Raw genomic sequence first — 17475 nt, 5'->3', positions numbered from 1 at the left:
AAATTTAGGTCACGTTATGGCTTTTTTTTTTTTATTTACCTTGGCTGCTTTCATTCTGGATCTCTGCCTTCCTTTTTCTTCCCCTTGAAGAATCAGATTGTTTCTTCTCAGGCGTCTAAATGAAAAAAAAATGACTTTAAATTTATAATAGCAAGAGGTTAAACCTGAAATACAAAGCAATAAAAGCCCATTTGAGTAAGTTTGGTATCTAAAGAAAATGTATTTACTTGCAACACCAATTCTAGGTCAGGACCAGAGGAGAGGATTATGCCTTACTTACTTCACTTTATTGCAAATAGCAGCCATAACTTCAGTAAACATCATATCTAAAAAAGAGACTACTTTCTCAAGATCCCTAGGTGAAATAGAAACAAAGTCCATCCAATCTTTTGCTGGGCTTGTCTTCATAGTCCCTTGTCTTCTTCCCTCTTTGCAGTTCTAGCCTGCCAGCTAAGTCCTTAAAAAGGGTTCTCAATGTGAGTTGGGAGGTACTGTATTTGGGCTGCCTATCGCCAAATCTAAATTAATATTGTATTTCTGAATCGTTTTGGTTGCTGTTTATCGCTGTGCCTAGTCAGATTTTATTTTCAGCTCTATCATGCAGGAGCGCGGCTCTCCACACTTTACTACTTTACTAACCTTGAAGCTTGGCTTCCTGTTTCGTGGTTGAAACGTTTAAACTCGCTGTTGAGGAAGCTTATTTGGGACGGTAGGACGACACAGGGTATTCCTGCACACACTTCAGCAACCTATCCTGGGAGGAGGACTGGTGGGGTGCCAGACTTTGAGCTGTATTATATGGCAGCTCTGCTGCCGTGGATAACGCTCCGGCTGAATGGCATGAACTTGACAGATCTAGGCCCCCATGTGGACAGTGCGCAACTAGGGAGCGCTTTTAGCCCGTCTGCTATGGCGAACGTCTGAGATGGGAGGAGATAACGTGATCTTGGGCACAGCACTTCAATGTTAGAGGCGCTGCCTCTGGCGGGCGCGGGTCTTTCCATTGTATGACCCTCCCTGCCCCAAATGGCACTCCAATGAGTGCCGCCCCCACCTTTCTTCACTTGGTATGAAAACATCAAAGCAATTGACGAAATGGACAGAGGTGGGTCTAGTAACGATTGGTGACTGTTTCAAGGCCACTGTTCGTGCCTCTGGTGGTCCTTGTAGCGAATCATGGCCTACCCCCTGGAAAGTTCCTCACCTGAGGCATTGACCCAGACCGCTGTGGCTCTCTGGGGAGCGGGTTGAGATAAACACCAGACCCATAGAGCTATTACAGGCTCTGGCAAATGGGAAGCATTTCCTTAGGTGGCTATATGGCGCGCTTAAAAGGATGGCACGGAAGAACCTGCAACACCGCTGGCAGAAATAGGAGTGAACACTAAACTTGGACATATCAGACTGGGAATCGGCAAAAATACTGGCTTACCCACAGAGAATGTCTAGGAACACTTGGTCCAAAGCTATACAGGTCAATTACAGGAATATTACCTACCTTACCCCCAAAAAGTTGATTGAGATATGGGGGGGGTGGGGTGAGCACTGTACCAGTAGCGCCCTGGTGGAGGCAGATTTCTGCCACATGACGTAGTCCTGTGTGAATGTACAACTGTTATGGACTGATGTTGTGCAGTGGATGGGTGAGGACACTAGGACGTGCCGTGCATGTTAGAGGTGTGCTTGTTGGATTTATTCCCCCACCCTGTCCCCAAGAAAGTGGGTAACAGTTTCCTGGATTTGGACCTGGTATTGGCTAAGCAGTCAGTCAGTCAAAACCACTTTAATTAATTAATTAAAATCATGAAAGTACATCACAAAAATTCATACAGATAAAATACGTTAAAATATACAATGTGATTAACAGTTCCTAAAAAGATCATCCAGACAAATAAATGTGCCACTAAAGTCATAATCCAGGCTGGACATCAAGTTTTTTCCCTGTCCACACCGCAGAAACCAAAAAATTAGCAATATTAAAAATAATCCATGGACAGTCAAGTAGTTGCAGGTACATCAGAGCTGGTTTAACTTGATAAAAACCTCTCCCTTGAAACAATGGTAAGATGTACTTCTCTCTGCTTGCAGTATAATAATTACAAAATAGAATAAGGTGCACAGTGTCTTGAATTGAGCTATCATCACATTTGCAAAGGGCAGCGTCTTCTGGTTTACTCCATCCTTGGAAGCTCCCTAAATTAAAATGTATCAAATTAAAACGAAATCTAGTCAACAGCCAGCGGTGAAAATGGTTTGTGACCAACTTAAGGTAAGGCTCAATCTGGGGGGAGGTTATTAGTAAGAATTGGGCCCTTACAGACACTTTAAGTTCCACTCCCTCCCGCTCTTGAGACCTTAAATTCAGGAACTGAGCTTTAACCCGGTCAATATCCCCTTAGTGATCACTTCTGGGTTCTCGTAGATCTCAGGGCGCCCTAGATTATAAAACGTTTTCTTAATGTACAGGAGCCAGGGGATATCGGACGCTCTATCTAAGCCAATACAGTCTTTTAAGATTAGTCGATTTAGGGAGAGTTCGGGGTTCAACCAGATTTTCAGCCAGAATGTTAAAGGGGCCAAACTTATGCGATCAGAGACATAATCCATTCCCAATTCTTGGTGTATTGAGAAGGTAGGGGATGACTGGGGGACGGAGAGAAGTGAGCGAAAGAATTTATTTTCTACCAATTGGACACCCTCCGCTCTTTTATACCCCCAGATAGCGGCACCATATACGCTAAAGCTAAACATTTCGCCCTATAGATGGCAAGAACAGCCTCACATGGTTTACCACCCAGGCGTCGGGCAAAATTTAATATAGCGGAGGAAGCTCTACCTACACTGTTCTTCTTGGCTATAAGCTGTGGGGTCCACGAACATCTATCAAAGAGGACCCCCAGGTAAGTAAATACCTTTACTTTTGTGACCTCTACTCCGTTACAGTAGAAATGTTTAACTTTGTTTTTACGAGTGCCCAGGGACATAACATGCGATTTAGAGCTGTTCACCACTAAATCCAAAGAACTCATGAACTCCCCAAAGGAGTTCAATAGTCTCTGTAGTCCCAGAGGGGTACGAGCCAATAGAACGGCGTCATCCGCGTACAGAACGACAGGTAAACTACAGCTCCCTATACGCGGAATATCCAGGCTGGCCTTGGCTAAGGTGATATCTAACTTACTGATATATATAGTAAAAAGTAAGGGGGCCAGGATACAACCTTGGCGGACCCCTCTGGCCGATTTAAAGTGGCGTGCGCATTTGCCCCCATGGGACACCCTTACTGTGGCATGTAAATCTTGGTGCAGATCCGCTAGGAAATGGACAAGACCAGGATCAATCCCCAAATCCAACAGGATCGTCCACAGCTTTGATCTATTCACCAGATCGAAAGCTGTGGATAGATCCATAAATGCCAGATATTGAATATGCTACTTACCAGTATGCATCTGTTCTTGGCATGTAGGGCTGCTGACATTCATATCTGTGCATAGATCGCCGCCTAGTGTTGGGTCCGGATGTTTGCACGTTGTTGTCCTGGAAGAGTCGAAGTATCCTCCTGGGATAGGTGACTCCTCCCTGGATAGGTGACTCCTCCCCTGCATCCTCTCCATCCTCAGATTGTTTTTCGCCATTGTGGCAGTGATGGAGTAGATACAGAAAGTGATGACCATGCTTACAGTAATTCTGAGAGCTGCAGCTGCTACAGGTGCCGGGGAGGAGGGAGGGCGATATGAATGTCAGCAGCCCTACATGCCAAGAACAGATGCATACTGGTAAGTAGCATATTCAGTTCGAGGCATGTGGGCTGCTGAATTCATATCTGTGCATAGAATATATAGCAGTACCCTCTATTAGCGGCGGCTACCAGTGCCAGCTGCAGCGGTCTGAAAGAGAGTTTTGAGAACAGCCTGTCCTACAGCTGCCTGCTGTTTTGATTGCACATCTACACAATAGTGTTTGGTAAATGTGTGTGTAGTGGACCAGGTGGCTGCTCTACATATGTCATGCAAAGGAATGTTTCCAAGGAAAGCCATGGAGGCCCCTAACTTACGTGTTGAGTGGGCTCGTGGGGGAATCGTTAATGTGCGTTTAGCCTTTTGATAGCAAATTTGAATACATTTAACGATCCATCTGGCTATACCTGCTTTGGAGATGGCGTTACCTTTGTGGTGTGGGGCAAAGGCAACGAAAAGTTGTTTTGTTTTCCTAAAGACTTTAGTCCTGTCGATATAGTACATGAGGGCTCTCTTTACATCCAGTGTATGGAGTGCTCTTTCTGCGACAGTTTGTGGGTTTTGAAAGAAAACAGGCAGTTCAATAGTTTGATTCATGTGGAACTGCGATATTACTTTGGGCATGAATTTGGGGTTGGTACGTAGTACGACCCTGTTGGCGTGAACCTGTATGAATGGCTCTTGAATGGTTAGTGCCTGGAGTTCACTAACTCTTCGTAACGAAGTGATTGCCACTAGGAAAGCTACTTTCCAGGTGAGGAATTGAATCTCACATGAGTGGAGAGGTTCGAAGGGTGGACCCATCAGTCGGGTGAGGACCAGGTTGAGGTTCCACACCGGTGCTGGTGGGTGTCTTGGGGGAATTACTCGTTTAAGTCCCTCCAAGAAGGCTTTGATGGCAGGCACTTTGAATAAAGAGAGGTGCTGCCTGTTTTGGAGATAGGCTGATATTGCGGTCAAATGGACACGTATTGAGGTGTATGCCAGATTGCATCGGTACAGGTGTAGGAGGTAACAAATTATGTTTTGGATGGATGCATCTAGCGGGTTAATGTCATTGTTATTGCAATAAATGACGAACCTTTTCCATTTGGCTGCATAGCAAGCCCTGGTAGTGGGTCTCCTGGCCTCCTTAATGATGTCCATACAGTCAGGTGGCAGGTTTAGGTAGCCAAACTCTAGGACTTCAGAAGCCAGATTGCCAGGTTCAGCTGTTGCGGATCTGGGTGCTGAATCTCTCCATGGTTCTGCGTCAAATGCGCGGGTTTGATCCGCAGTCTTTGATGGGGCACCATGGAAAGTTCGAGAAAGGTGGTGTACCATGGCTGGCGTGCCCACGTTGGAGCAATCAGGACGAGTGTGAGTGAGTGTTGTCTGAGTTTGCGAGCCACCAGCGGTATCAATGGTGCTGGGGGAAAAGCGTACGCAAATCTGCCGGACCAGGTCATCCATATCGCATTGCCCTGCGACTGCGGATGTGGGAACCTGGCGGCAAAGCTTTGGCATTTTGCGTTTTCGCTTGTGGCGAATAGGTCTATCTCTGGGTGACCCCACTGCTGGAAGTACGGTTGGAGTACTGATGGGTGTAACTCCCACTCGTGCATCTGGTGGCTGTGTCTGCTGAGCAGATCCGCCATCTGGTTGTCTTTGCCGGGGAGATGTTCCGCCATGAGGAACATGTTCCTCTGAATGGCCCACTTCCACATGCTCTGAGCCAGATGAGACAACTGTGGAGAGTGTGTTCCTCCCTGCTTCTGTATGTAGTACATGGCAGTCATGTTCTCCGTCCGGATCAACACGACCTTGTTGCACAGGTGTACTTTGAATGCCTTCATGGCTAGGAAGATTGCCATCAGTTCTAGAAGGTTGATGTGCATCTTCTTTTGTTGTTTTGTCCATAGTCCCTGCACTGTGTAATTGAGTACATGAGCTCCCCATCCCTGGAGAGACGCGTCTGCTGTAAGTATTATCTGTGGGACAGGCTCTTGGAACGGTCGGCCCTTGCAAAGGTTTTGTGGATTCCACCAATGCAGAGAGTTGTATGCCCGACCGCTCACCAACACTAGGTCTTTTAGTTGCCCGTGACCCTGAGTCCATTGACGTGCTAAGCACTCCTGAAGCGGGCGCATATGTAGTCTCGCGTGTGGGACTATGAAAATGCAGGAGGCCATCATGCCCATCAACTGCATGAACACTCCCGCGGGAAGGGAGTGTTGGGGTTTGAACTTGGAAATCAGCATTTGCATGCTGTTGATCCTCACTAAATTTGGCTGAGCTGTGGCTGCCAGAGTGTCTATGGTCACACCCAGGTACTGTTGTACGTGTGCGGGTTGGAGATGTGATTTTGGGTAATTTAGTGAGAACCCCAGGCTGTGAAGGAGGTGAATGGTACGGGACATGTGGCTGGCGCATTGCTGGGCTGACTTTGCCTGAACAAGCCAGTCGTCCAGGTAAGGGTAGACATGAATGTGTTGCCTCCGTAAATGTGCAGCCACTGTAGCTAGGCACTTTGTGAAGACCCTGGGCGCTGTTGTCACGCCGAAGGGAAGAACTTTGAATTGGTAGTGCTGCCCCTGAATAGGTAACCTGAGATATTTTTATGTGTGATGGGTGAATGGGTATGTGGAAATACGCATCTTTGAGGTCTAGTGTGGCTAGGAAGTCTCCCTGTTTGAGCAGTGGGAGGACTTGTTGGAGGGTGAGCATGTGGAAATGCTCTGAGAATGTAGCGGTTGAGGGGTCTCAGGTCTAGTATGGGTCTGAGTGACCCGTCCTTCTTTGGTATTAAAAAGTACAGGGATTACACCCCCGTACCGTGCTCGTGGACGGGTACGACCTCTAGTGCGCCTTTTAGTAGCATACTTAGCACTTCCTGCTGTAAGAGCGTTAAGTGCTCTGAGGACATAGGACGGTGTCTTGGCGGTATTGTGGGTGGAGTCGAGGTTAATTCTAGGCAGTAACCGTGTTTGATAATATCTTTGACCCACCTGTCCGTGGTGATGGAGTTCCACGTGGACAGGAACCTTTGTAGCCTTCCCCCGACAGGTGTTATGTGGTCGGGAGGAAGGGAGAGGGCGTCACTGTTTGTTTTTGGGAGAGGATCTGGTATTGCCGTATCCGCGTCCTCTGCCCTTTGTGCTTGAACCACGATATCCGCCCCGGGTGTTTTTATCGTAGGTACTTTGGGTGTTGCCCTTGTTGTAGGTTTGCTGTGACCCCTGTCCTCTACCTGCTCCTCTATGTCCGGGGCGACGAAAGGAGCCACTCCGAAAGGTCTGCGTTTGGAGAGCTCCCATGGACTTTGCAGTGTCTGTGTCCTTTTTTATTTTTTCTAGGGTGGTGTCAACCTCTGGTCCGAATAAGTAGTCGGGGTTGACCGGCTGATTGAGGATGTTATTTTGAACCTCCGGTTTGAATCCGGAGATTCGCAACCAGGCGTGTCGTCGTAACATGACGCTAGTGTTTATTGCTCTGGCAGCTGTGTCTGCGGCATCCAGTGCACACTTAATGGATGCGTTAGTGAGGAGTTGCCCCTCCCTGATGAGGATCTCTGCTCCCACTTTGTATTGGTCAGGGAGATGTTGGAGTAATGTTTCTAGTGTGTCATAGTGTGCGCGATCGTAGCGAGCTAGGAACGCCTGAGTATTGGCAATACGCCATATGTTAGCTGCCTGGGCTGCAACCCGTTTGCCGGAGGTCTCTAGCACCTTGGACTCTTTGTCCGGGGGAGGAGCATCCCCAGTTGTCTGTGAGTGCGCCCGTTTGCGAGCATTGGCGACTACGATGGAATCCAGAGGCAACTGGCCTCTAATGTAGGTAGGGTCCCCAGGCGCCGACCTATATTTGTCGATCCTGGGGTTTATTACTCGTGCCCTGGTGGGTTCTTTGAAAATGTCCTTTGCTGGTTTGAGGACACCTTTCAACATGGGTAGAGTTTTGATATTCCGTTCTGAGGATGCGAAAGTATCCATGAGAAAATCGTCCTCGATGGTGTCAGAGTGGAGTTGCACACCATGATTGGCCGCAGCACGTTCAATAAGGGCGTTGAACGCGGCAGTGTCCTCTGTGGGAGACGTTTTCGCGCCATATAGCTCCGTGTCCTGTGTATCCATATGTGCACCCGGGTCTGCAGGGTCATCCCAAGCCTGATCAGGGTCCTGTTGGCCGTCAGGGTCCATCTCTCCGGGGTAGGGGACGTGGTCACCCATGTATTCCTCCAGAACGTCGGTTTCGGAGTGTGTCGGAGAGAAGGACTGTGGATCTTGGTAAGAGGTACGGAGAGGTTCGTAAAGAACTGGTTCCGAATCCACTGGCAGCTTTTTCTTTAGAGGGATCCGGTAGGAGTCCAAAGCTGGCTCGGAAGTTATCCTCCGCTTGTGGAGCATCATTCTGCCGGTGTCGGCATCGATGATGTGGGATGGTGACGTCTCCGTAGGAGAGCGTTCGGCAGGTGTGATCCTAGTGTGGGTGACACGTGTTCTGATTTCGAACAGTTTGGGTGCCGTGGATGGCGGCAGGCCAAAAGTGATGTTGGCCGGTGCCGGAGAAGCTTTTTGATCTTTTTTCGGCTCGGATCCTGAAGGGTCCTGTAGGGCTGCCTTTTCTTTGATGCGTTGCAAGGACGCTGCAACTTGCCGCACCTGGAACGCCGACGGTTCTTTGGCGCCGACCGGTTCTGTAGAGGCAGGCGTGGACTTTTTCGGCGCCACGGGGTCATCGAGTCGAGGAGAGGTAGTAGCAGTCGACGGCGTCGATGATTGTGCCTTTGGTGCTGCTTTCGAAGGAGTGTGAGAGGCAGCAGCTATTGTGACCTTTGTGGCTGGAGCCGATTGTTTCGGTGCCGGGGGCCGAGGCGGTTTGGCGGCACCGATGGCCTTTTTCCGTGTGTCGGCGCCGACGTCGGCTGCTGCGAGCTCGGCACCGAAGTCCCGTTTGGTGCGGTCGGTGCCGACGGGTTTGGCTGGCGTCGAAGGTGTGGTGGGCCTCGATCCGACCAGTGTTACTTTCAGTTTCGGTTTCTGTGGAACCGATACGGCTTTCGGTTTCGGTTTCGATGAAGGGAAACCAGCCGTTTTGGGTAGTAATGGCTGCCGCTGAATGTCCGAGGCCGGGCCAGAGGGCGGGGCCGAAGAACTGCGGGCTAGGTCTTGGGTAAGGACCGAAGGCGATCCCTCGACCGGAGCCATAGACTGACGCACTGGGATATCCTCCGTCCGTACGGGTAGGCCTTGCTCGTCACCGGAGCTACTCTCTTCGGCCCCTAAGGCCTCATTGTAGTCTCCTACCTCGGTGTCGGCTTGGTCTCTGTGAAAGAGTCGTTCTTCGATGTCTTCCGATCCGGAGTCGTGTTCGGAAGCGGGGCTGGAGGGTAGGTTCTCCACGTCTTCCACATCTTCGTCCTCGGCGCTGAAGATGTTGGTCGGGGCCGGTGCCGCTTGCTGCGCTTCAAGTCTCGCTGCTCGTCGATTCCGGAGAGTCTTTTTGGATCGGAATCGGGCACAGGCCATACATGTGGACTCGTCGTGATCCGGTGAAAGGCATTTGTTGCACACCGGGTGGACGTCGACATGGGGATATTTCGCATTGCATACAGGACACCGCTTGAATGGTGTCCTCGATTCCATCGTCGAAGTCGGGTCGATGGTCGGATATGATGCGAAAAGAGTTGGTCTTGAAGTTAGTAAACTAACAAATAACTATCGATACCGATCGGGAACAGTACCGACGCGAACTAAAGGCCTTTTGGCCTGAAAAAAGTTTTTCCTAACTTGAGTCAAGATAAGCACATCCGAACCCAATGGCGGAAAAAAACAATCTGAGGATGGAGAGGATGCCCATGCGCACTGTAGTCCAGGGGAGGAGTCACCTATCCCAGGATACTTCGAAGACTCTTCCAGGACAACAACGTGTAAACATCCGGACCCAACACTAGGCGGCGATCTATGCACAGATATGAATTCAGCAGCCCACATGCCTCGAACATGGGGCCTTTGGTTGATTGTGTACTTGTTAATTAGGAGGTACAAGTTAAGGCACTGTTCCATGGTACCCCTACCAAATCTAAAGCCATATTGGGCCTTTGATAAAATCCCCCTCTCCGTCACCCAGTCTGAGATTTTGTTCAGGATCACTTTACCCAAAATTGACCTCTGAATCAATTAATGAAATGGGCCGGTAACATCTCGGGTCACCCCTCTCTCCCTTTTTAAAAACCGGTATAATAATTGATTTGGACCAGGACTCCGGAAACCCATTCACAACACTAGCGTTAAAAACATTGGTTAAAATATTGCTCCAGAGCTCAATGTCACCTTTGTAGAGCTCCAGTGGGACACCATCTGGTCCTGGGGCCTTGTTGGAGGCAGAGTCTTTTATGGCCTTCCCCACATCATGTTTATCAAATGTCAAAAAATTAGGGGGGGGGAGGGGGATTTTCAGGAGCCTTAAAAATGTCCAGGGTCAAATTACTTGCGTAAATTTGTTCAAAATGGGCCAACCACTCGCCCTCTGGGATGTTAATATCAAGTGGAGCATTTTCCACCCCCGTTAAGAGTGGACTATTAACTATGTTCCAAAACTTAGCACTATCCTTAAGAACCTCTACCGAAGTTAAGGCATCCCAAGCCTCCTTCTTTAATTCGTTTTTTCGTCTCTGGGTGGTTAGTTTATAATCTTTCCTAAGGATGGATAATTGGGCCTTGTCCCGGGGTTGCTTTTTTAGAGCAATTAATAAATTTTGCTGGGCCCTAGAACAGCTAGAGTCAAACCACTTTTTCCCCTGTAAAGAATACAAATTGCTAGTGATAGTTAGGTCTGAGGCGACCTGGGAGCAGATAGAGTCAAAGGCAGAAATTATCTCTCCACCCGTAGTGGAGGGGTCCAAACACTTCCCAAACGCAACACTGTTTTTCGCAATTAAATTCTCCATAAAGTCCTCCGGAACTACTTTGGCCCACTTTAGTTTCCTACCATGGTCACAAGAGACCAGGGTAACAGGGGGGACTGGGGCCAATGGAACCTCCTTGGGACAAAAACTCTTATCTAATACTAAGATTACAGAATTGTGGTCACACAATGGGGACCGAAAAACATAGTACCTATAGACCCACCTTAAGAGAGCTGGCGATAGGAAAATATAATCAATAATTGATTCACTATCCCTTGCTTCAAATGTCGCTACCCGTTCACTCTTGGCTAAAAGACAAGGCTCATAAAGATCCGCCAATTGAAGGAGTTCTTCTAGAGCCTCACCCTTGATAGAATGTTCAAAGTGAGGTGGGGCACAGTGCGGATCAACAATCTTACAATTAAAATCACAAAGATGAATATTAAAATGACCCATAAAAATAATTTGCACAAAAGTGGTCTGACGTGCTATATACAGTTCTAAGAATTTTGATAAAAAACTAAGATTCTCATTCACAGGTACACAATCCCCAGCATTATAAAAATTAATAAACAATATTTTAGATTGCAACTCCATAATACATTCCAACATTTGGCAGTTATGGGAGGCTATGTCTAGCTGGGAGATCTTGGCCTTAAGTTTTGTAGAGAAAAGGAACAGCAGGCCACCCTTAGCTCTACCTGCTGCCGATGGTAATGCAGGGTGAAAATAGGATTTAAAACCGTCAATCCACAAGTTATTTTCCCTAGCCCAGGTCTCTTGTAGAGCTATAATGTCAAAACCTACAACAAATTTTAACCAGTTTACATCTTCTTGTTTAGAACGTAGACCAGCTACATTCCAGGTCATGATTCTCACGGAGTCTCCAGGGTCCCCTGGGTTAACTATATCGTTACCAGTGTTACATGGTATGGAGGCTGAAAGATCTAGTCAGTCGTTAGCTTCTAGCTGGGACAGGGGTAAAAACCTGTTGGATAAAACAATGGCATCAGTGGTCCTATCTATCCTATTAAATCTGGAATTACCCTGAGAAGGAGCTTTGGTGGAGCACCAAGGCGCAGGATCTACGCTAGAAACAGCACAAGGCACCAGTGCCATTGGGCGCTCAGATCGTAGCGGGGACAGTGTCTCCCCCGAGCGTTGAAAAAACTGAGGGGCGATGGATAAAAAAGGCTTAAAGGGACAGCCCTAATATTACCATCCTCCCCAGCCATATCAGAGGCGTCCCATAGTAAACGTGTTGCTACATAGGGGTTATTAAAATTAACCACCACACAGTCCCCCTTAAATGTTTTGGCTAAGCAGCAAATTACCATGAGTTGGAAGTTGTCAGTTGGCCCTGTGCTGGCGAGATGGGAGGTGGCGGTCAGGGATTGGGCTCGAGCAGAGGACCTGGCGTTCCGCAGGGAGGCATGAGGGGTTTGGAGTCGACCGATAGTCCTGTTATGGACGGAATTGCCGGATGCCTTGAATAACCCTGGGAGCAATGCTTGCCCATTCCCAGAGGAGTCAGGTCAGAGACAGAGCGATCCGGAGCATGCATGAAGACAGATCCCATGGATCTTGTAAACAGATGCCCAACAAGGTATTTTAAATAAATGGCAGCCAAACATACCTTAATAGAGATGAACTGCAAACCTTGTTAAGACTCAGTAAAAAGGTATGGTAGTGCAGTTTCTTTCGAGTAAGCTCCTAGAGCAAAGTCTTCTTTTCCTAAAATAAGGACTTCTTGGCATCCCAATCTCAAATGCATTGTTTTCACTTGCCACTTAACATTCTTGCAGCGGTCCAATTTGGATTTTGGTGTTTAGCACCAGGAAGATACAGGATACATTTGGGCCAAGAAGAAAAGGAGAACAGACTGGGCAGATGAGTTGAAATAAGGCAATGACAATTGCCCTGTATAGATAAAATGAAACCCTCATGTACAAGGACCTATATCATGTTTTGGGTGACACACAATGAGCACTTCGAAACTTGTGGCACCGATATGAAAACAGATGTTGATTTATTTAGAAGTTTTATATAGCGCTGGCCAGACCAGAGGGTATCGGAGCGCTTTACAGAGGATACATTGCAGAGATTACAACAAACTAGACAGGAGAGTGACACAATAATAATGCAGGGCGATGTAGAGGGGTCTGCTTCGTAGTCCAGGGAACATCTGCTTCGTCGTCTTGCGGACATGATGTTGGAGCAATGCTGGGTGTCTGTTACCCCCATTCTGAGTGCTCCTATCTACTCCCAAGGGCACGATTAAGGAATAGGATTTTGAGTTGGCTTTTGAATTTTACAAAAGAGGGATTGGTTCTGATGTGAGGGGGAATGGAGTTCAAGATTTTGGGCGCGCTTCCGGCGAAGGATCGAGCCGCAGTTTTTAGTTTGAGTTTTAGGCGGGATGAGAAGGAGAGAGTTTGAGCTTCTGAGGTTCCTGGCCTGACCAGCTTTTATGAGTTTGGCCGCCAGGTATTCGGGTTTGCCGGTATGTAGGGCTTTATGAGTGAGGCAGGCTGTTCTGAAGCTGATCCGCATTTCAACTGGGAGCCACTTAAGATCTGAGTGCAGGAGAGATGTGGTCAAATTTCTTGATTCCAGTGACCATTCTGGCTGCCGCATTCAGAGTTGTTCTGATGGGAGCTAGGTGTGACTTTGCAATTCCTGAGAGCACTGCGTTCCCATAATCCAGTCTTGACAGTACCAGTGTTTGAGTGCCTGTTTGAGATCATTAGGCGGAATGAAGGGTTTTAATTTGTTCAGTAGTTTAAGGTTCAGGAAAGCGTTCTTGGCCGAATTCTTGATATGTCTGGTCATGTTTAGTTTCGGGACTAGTGTGATGCCTAGTGATGTGACAGAGTCAGCTAGGGTGAGAGTCCCGTTGAGCGCGTCCACGGCCTTTAGCCATTCAACAAATTGAGGGTTCTCCTCCTTGTTCGAAATGAGAAGTATCTCGGTTTTGTCGGGGTTTAGTTTAAGGTGATTCGATGACAGCCAGTGTTGGACATCTCTCAGCACGTCATTGAGTCTTTGAGTGTCACTTAGGGAGGTGGTTTCCAGATATATCGGAGTATCGTCTGCGTAAAGGTGGAAACTGATGTTGGCTGCTCTGAGTAGTTTGGTGAGAGGTTCCATGTAGATGTTAAAGAGTTGTGGGGAGAGCACTGAGCCTTGAGGGACTCCCTTGTTGACAGGGTGCGAGTCAGAAGCAAAGTTTTTAATTTTTATTTTTTTAGTGCGATTGTGTAGGAATGAGGAAATCCACTGGAGGACCGCCTCACCAAGACCTGCTCTTGTTGAAGGTGTTGAAGATGTTGAAGGTGTATGGTAATTTTAGTTTTGTAAAATGTGAGTGGACCTTAGCATGTCTGCGTGGTAGTGGACATTGAGGTCTATAGTAATTCGTGCAATTCTCAAAACATCTATATTTATATTCAGTGTTATTTAAAGTATACTTAAAAAATTGTTGTACTGGATGATTAAAATGGAGTGTTCCAGGTTAACACGAAGGAAGAGCTACAAATTACCCTGATGTCAGAAATAACGTGTTTCCCCTTTTCTGGTTAGCCTTACTCAATTGCTGTCAGATCTTTCATTTACAAAGACAAATGACACTGAAAAGGTTGGCTTCTTAATTGCCTTTTGAACATTTTGTACCATTATCAGGTCTTAAAGTCTGAATTTGGAGTTTGCCTAGAGCAGCCAATCCTTAAGGAATAGACAGCAGAGAATGCCCTTTTGACCAAGATGAGGAACTATTTCTGCTCTCAGAAAATGCTCAAGAGGCTGACATAAGGAAGAATCGAAGCACTCTGTATGAAAAGTGCTTTCTGGCAATTGAAAAAAATAGGAAGCATCTGTGCTTTAAGCAGAAGGGAAATATAGTGCCTCCATTTTAGCTTTTCCTAAAAACTTAACCCAACATAAAAACAATGTTTTTGATTACGCATTTAAAAAAGTTTAAGCCACAAACACATACCTCCGATTCCTTGTCACTCAAGGATCCCAAGCTTCCAAAACTGTGATTGGAACTTTCATTATTTGTTGATGCCTGAAGTTCCAAAGTAAAAAAAGAAAGATTACTTTTAATTATTCATAAATGTAGGGGGAGAAAAACACACAACTGCAAAACACATTTCAAAGTGTCTGAAAGATAATCAGGACAGGTGTAAATATTGGGCACCACATTTTTGTATACCTTCAAAGATTTTCATATTCAGCTCAACAAAAACAGGAGACCAAAACTGAGGCTACAGAATATTTCAAAGTAACTCCCATAAAACATACTCAACAAAAAAAGATAATCTGCAAGAACCATCACATACCATAGATTGAATATGCTACTTACCAGTATGCATCTGTTCTTGGCATGTAGGGCTGCTGACATTCATATCTGTGCATAGATCGCCGCCTAGTGTTGGGTCCGGATGTTTGCACGTTGTTGTCCTGGAAGAGTCTTCGAAGTATCCTGGGATAGGTGACTCCTCCCCTGGACTACAGTGCGCATGGGCATCCTCTCCATCCTCAGATTGTTTTTCGCCATTGTGGCAGTGATGGAGTAGATACAGAAAGTGATGACCATGCTTACAGTAATTCTGAGAGCTGCAGCTGCTACAGGCGCCGGGGAGGAGGGAGGGCGATATGAATGTCAGCAGTCCTACATGCCAAGAACAGATGCATACTGGTAAGTAGCATATTCAGTTCGAGGCATGTGGGCTGCTGAATTCATATCTGTGCATAGAATACATAGCAGTGCCCTCTATTAGCGACAGGTGCCAGCTGCAGCGGTCTGAAAAAGAGTTTTGAGAACAGCCTGTCCTACAGCTGCCTGCTGTTTTGATTGCACATCTACACAATAGTGTTTGGTAAATGTATGTGTAGTGGACCAGGTGGCTGCTCTACATATATCATGCAAAGGAATGTTTCCTAGGAAAGCCATGGAGGCCCCTAACTTACGTGTTGAGTGGGCTCGTGGGGGAATCGTTAATGTGCGTTTAGCCTTTTGATAGCAAATTTGAATACATTTAACGATCCATCTGGCTATACCTGCTTTGGAGATGGCGTTCCCTTTGTGGTGTGGGGCAAAGGCAACGAAAAGTTGTTTTGTTTTTCTAAAGACTTTAGTCCTGTCGATATAGTACATGAGGGCCCTCTTTACATCCAGTGTATGGAGTGCTCTTTCTGCGACAGTTTGTGGGTTTTGAAAGAAAACAGGCAGTTCAATAGTTTGGTTTATGTGGAACTGCGATATCACCTTGGGCATGAATTTGGGGTTGGTACGTAGTACGACCCTGTTTGTGTGAACCTGTATGAATGGCTCTTGAACGGTTAGTGCCTGGAGTTCACTAACTCTTCTCAAAGAAGTGATTGCTACTAGGAAAGCTACTTTCCAGGTGAGGAATTGAATCTCGCATGAGTGCAGAGGTTCGAAGGGTGGACCCATCAGGCGTGTGAGGACCAAGTTGAGGTTCCACATTAGAGCCGGTGGGTGGCTTGGAGGAATTACTCGTTTGAGTCCTTCCAAGAATGCTTTTATGGCCGGCACTCTGAATAAAGAGAGGTGCTGCCTGTTCTGGAGATAGGCTGCTATTGCGGTTAAATGGATACGTATTTAGGTGTATGCCAGATTGCATCGGTATAGGTGTAAGAGGTAACAGATTATGTTTTGGATGGATGAGTCTAGCGGGTTTATGTCATTATTATTGCAATAAATGACGAATCTTTTCCATTTGGCTGCATAGCAAGCTCTGGTAGTGGGTCTCCTGGCCTCCTTAATGATGTCCATACAGTCAGGTGGCAGGTTAAGGTAGCCAAATTCTAGGACTTCAGGAGCCAGATTGCCAGGTTCAGCTGTTGCGGATCTGGGTGCTGAATCTCTCCATGGTTCTGCGTCAAATGCGCGGGTTTGATCCGCAGCCTTTGATGCGGCACCACGGAAAGTTCGAGAAAGGTGGTGTACCATGGCTGGCGTGCCCACGTTGGAGCAACCAGGACGAGTGTCAGTGAGTGTTGTCTGAGTTTGCGTGCCCCAATGGTGCTGGGGGAAAAGCGTACGCAAATCTGCCGGACCAGTTCATCCATATCGCATTGCCCTGCGACTGCGGATGTGGGAACCTGGCGAAAAAGCTTTGGCATTTTGCGTTTTCGCTTGTGGCGAAGAGGTCTATCTCTGGATGACCCCACCGCTGGAAGTACGGTTGGAGTACTGATGGGTGCAGCTCCCACTCGTGCATCTGGTGGCTGTGTCTGCTGAGCAGATCCGCCATCTGGTTGTCCTTGCCGGGGAGGTGTTCCGCCATGAGGAACATGTTCCTCTGAATGGCCCACTTCCACATGCTCTGAGCCAGATGAGACAACTGTGGAGAGTGTGTTCCTCCCTGTTTCTGTATGTAGTACATGGCGGTCATGTTGTTCGTCCGGATCAACACGACTTTGTTGCACAAGTGTACTTAGAATGCTTTCATAGCCAGGAAGATTGCCATCAGTTCTAGAAGGTTGATGTGCATCTTCTTTTGTTGTTTTGTCCATAGTCCCTGCACTGTGTAGATGAGTACATGAGCTCCCCATCCCTGGAGAGACGCGTCCGCTGTCAGTATTATTTGTGGAACTGGCTCTTGGAACGGTCGGCCCTTGCAAAGGTTTTGAGGATTCCACCAATGCAGAGAGTTGTATGCCCGACCGCTCACCAACACTAGGTCTTTTAGTTGCCCGTGAGCCTGATTCCATTGACGTGCTAAGCACTCCTGAAGCGGGCGCATATGTAGTCTCGCGTGTGGGACTATGAAAATGCAGGAGGCCATCATGCCTATCAACTGCATGAACACTCCCGCGGGAAGG

The 17475-nt window shown here is 47.4% G+C and overlaps 1 protein-coding gene across 10 annotated transcripts in view; it reads right to left on the bottom strand.

Moving 5' to 3' along the window:
• The window catches only part of TLK1 (tousled like kinase 1), a 967987-nt gene that overhangs the window by 544055 nt on the left and 406457 nt on the right, over positions 1-17475 (bottom strand). For all 10 annotated transcript variants that reach the window (XM_085645312.1, XM_085645310.1, XM_085645315.1 and 7 more), the window contains 2 exons: positions 14618-14689; positions 40-115 (listed from right to left, as the gene is read on the bottom strand). In XM_085645312.1, coding sequence (XP_085501438.1) covers positions 40-115; positions 14618-14689 — 148 coding nt within the window. The remainder of the gene's footprint in view (positions 1-39; positions 116-14617; positions 14690-17475) is intronic.

This window comes from Triturus cristatus, chromosome 3_1 (genome assembly GCF_964204655.1).
Source record: "Triturus cristatus chromosome 3_1, aTriCri1.1, whole genome shotgun sequence".
In the NCBI taxonomy this organism is placed as follows: Eukaryota; Metazoa; Chordata; class Amphibia; order Caudata; family Salamandridae; genus Triturus; species Triturus cristatus.
Note: the sequence above shows the minus strand (reverse complement) of the source record. Positions and strands in the feature narration are given on the sequence as shown.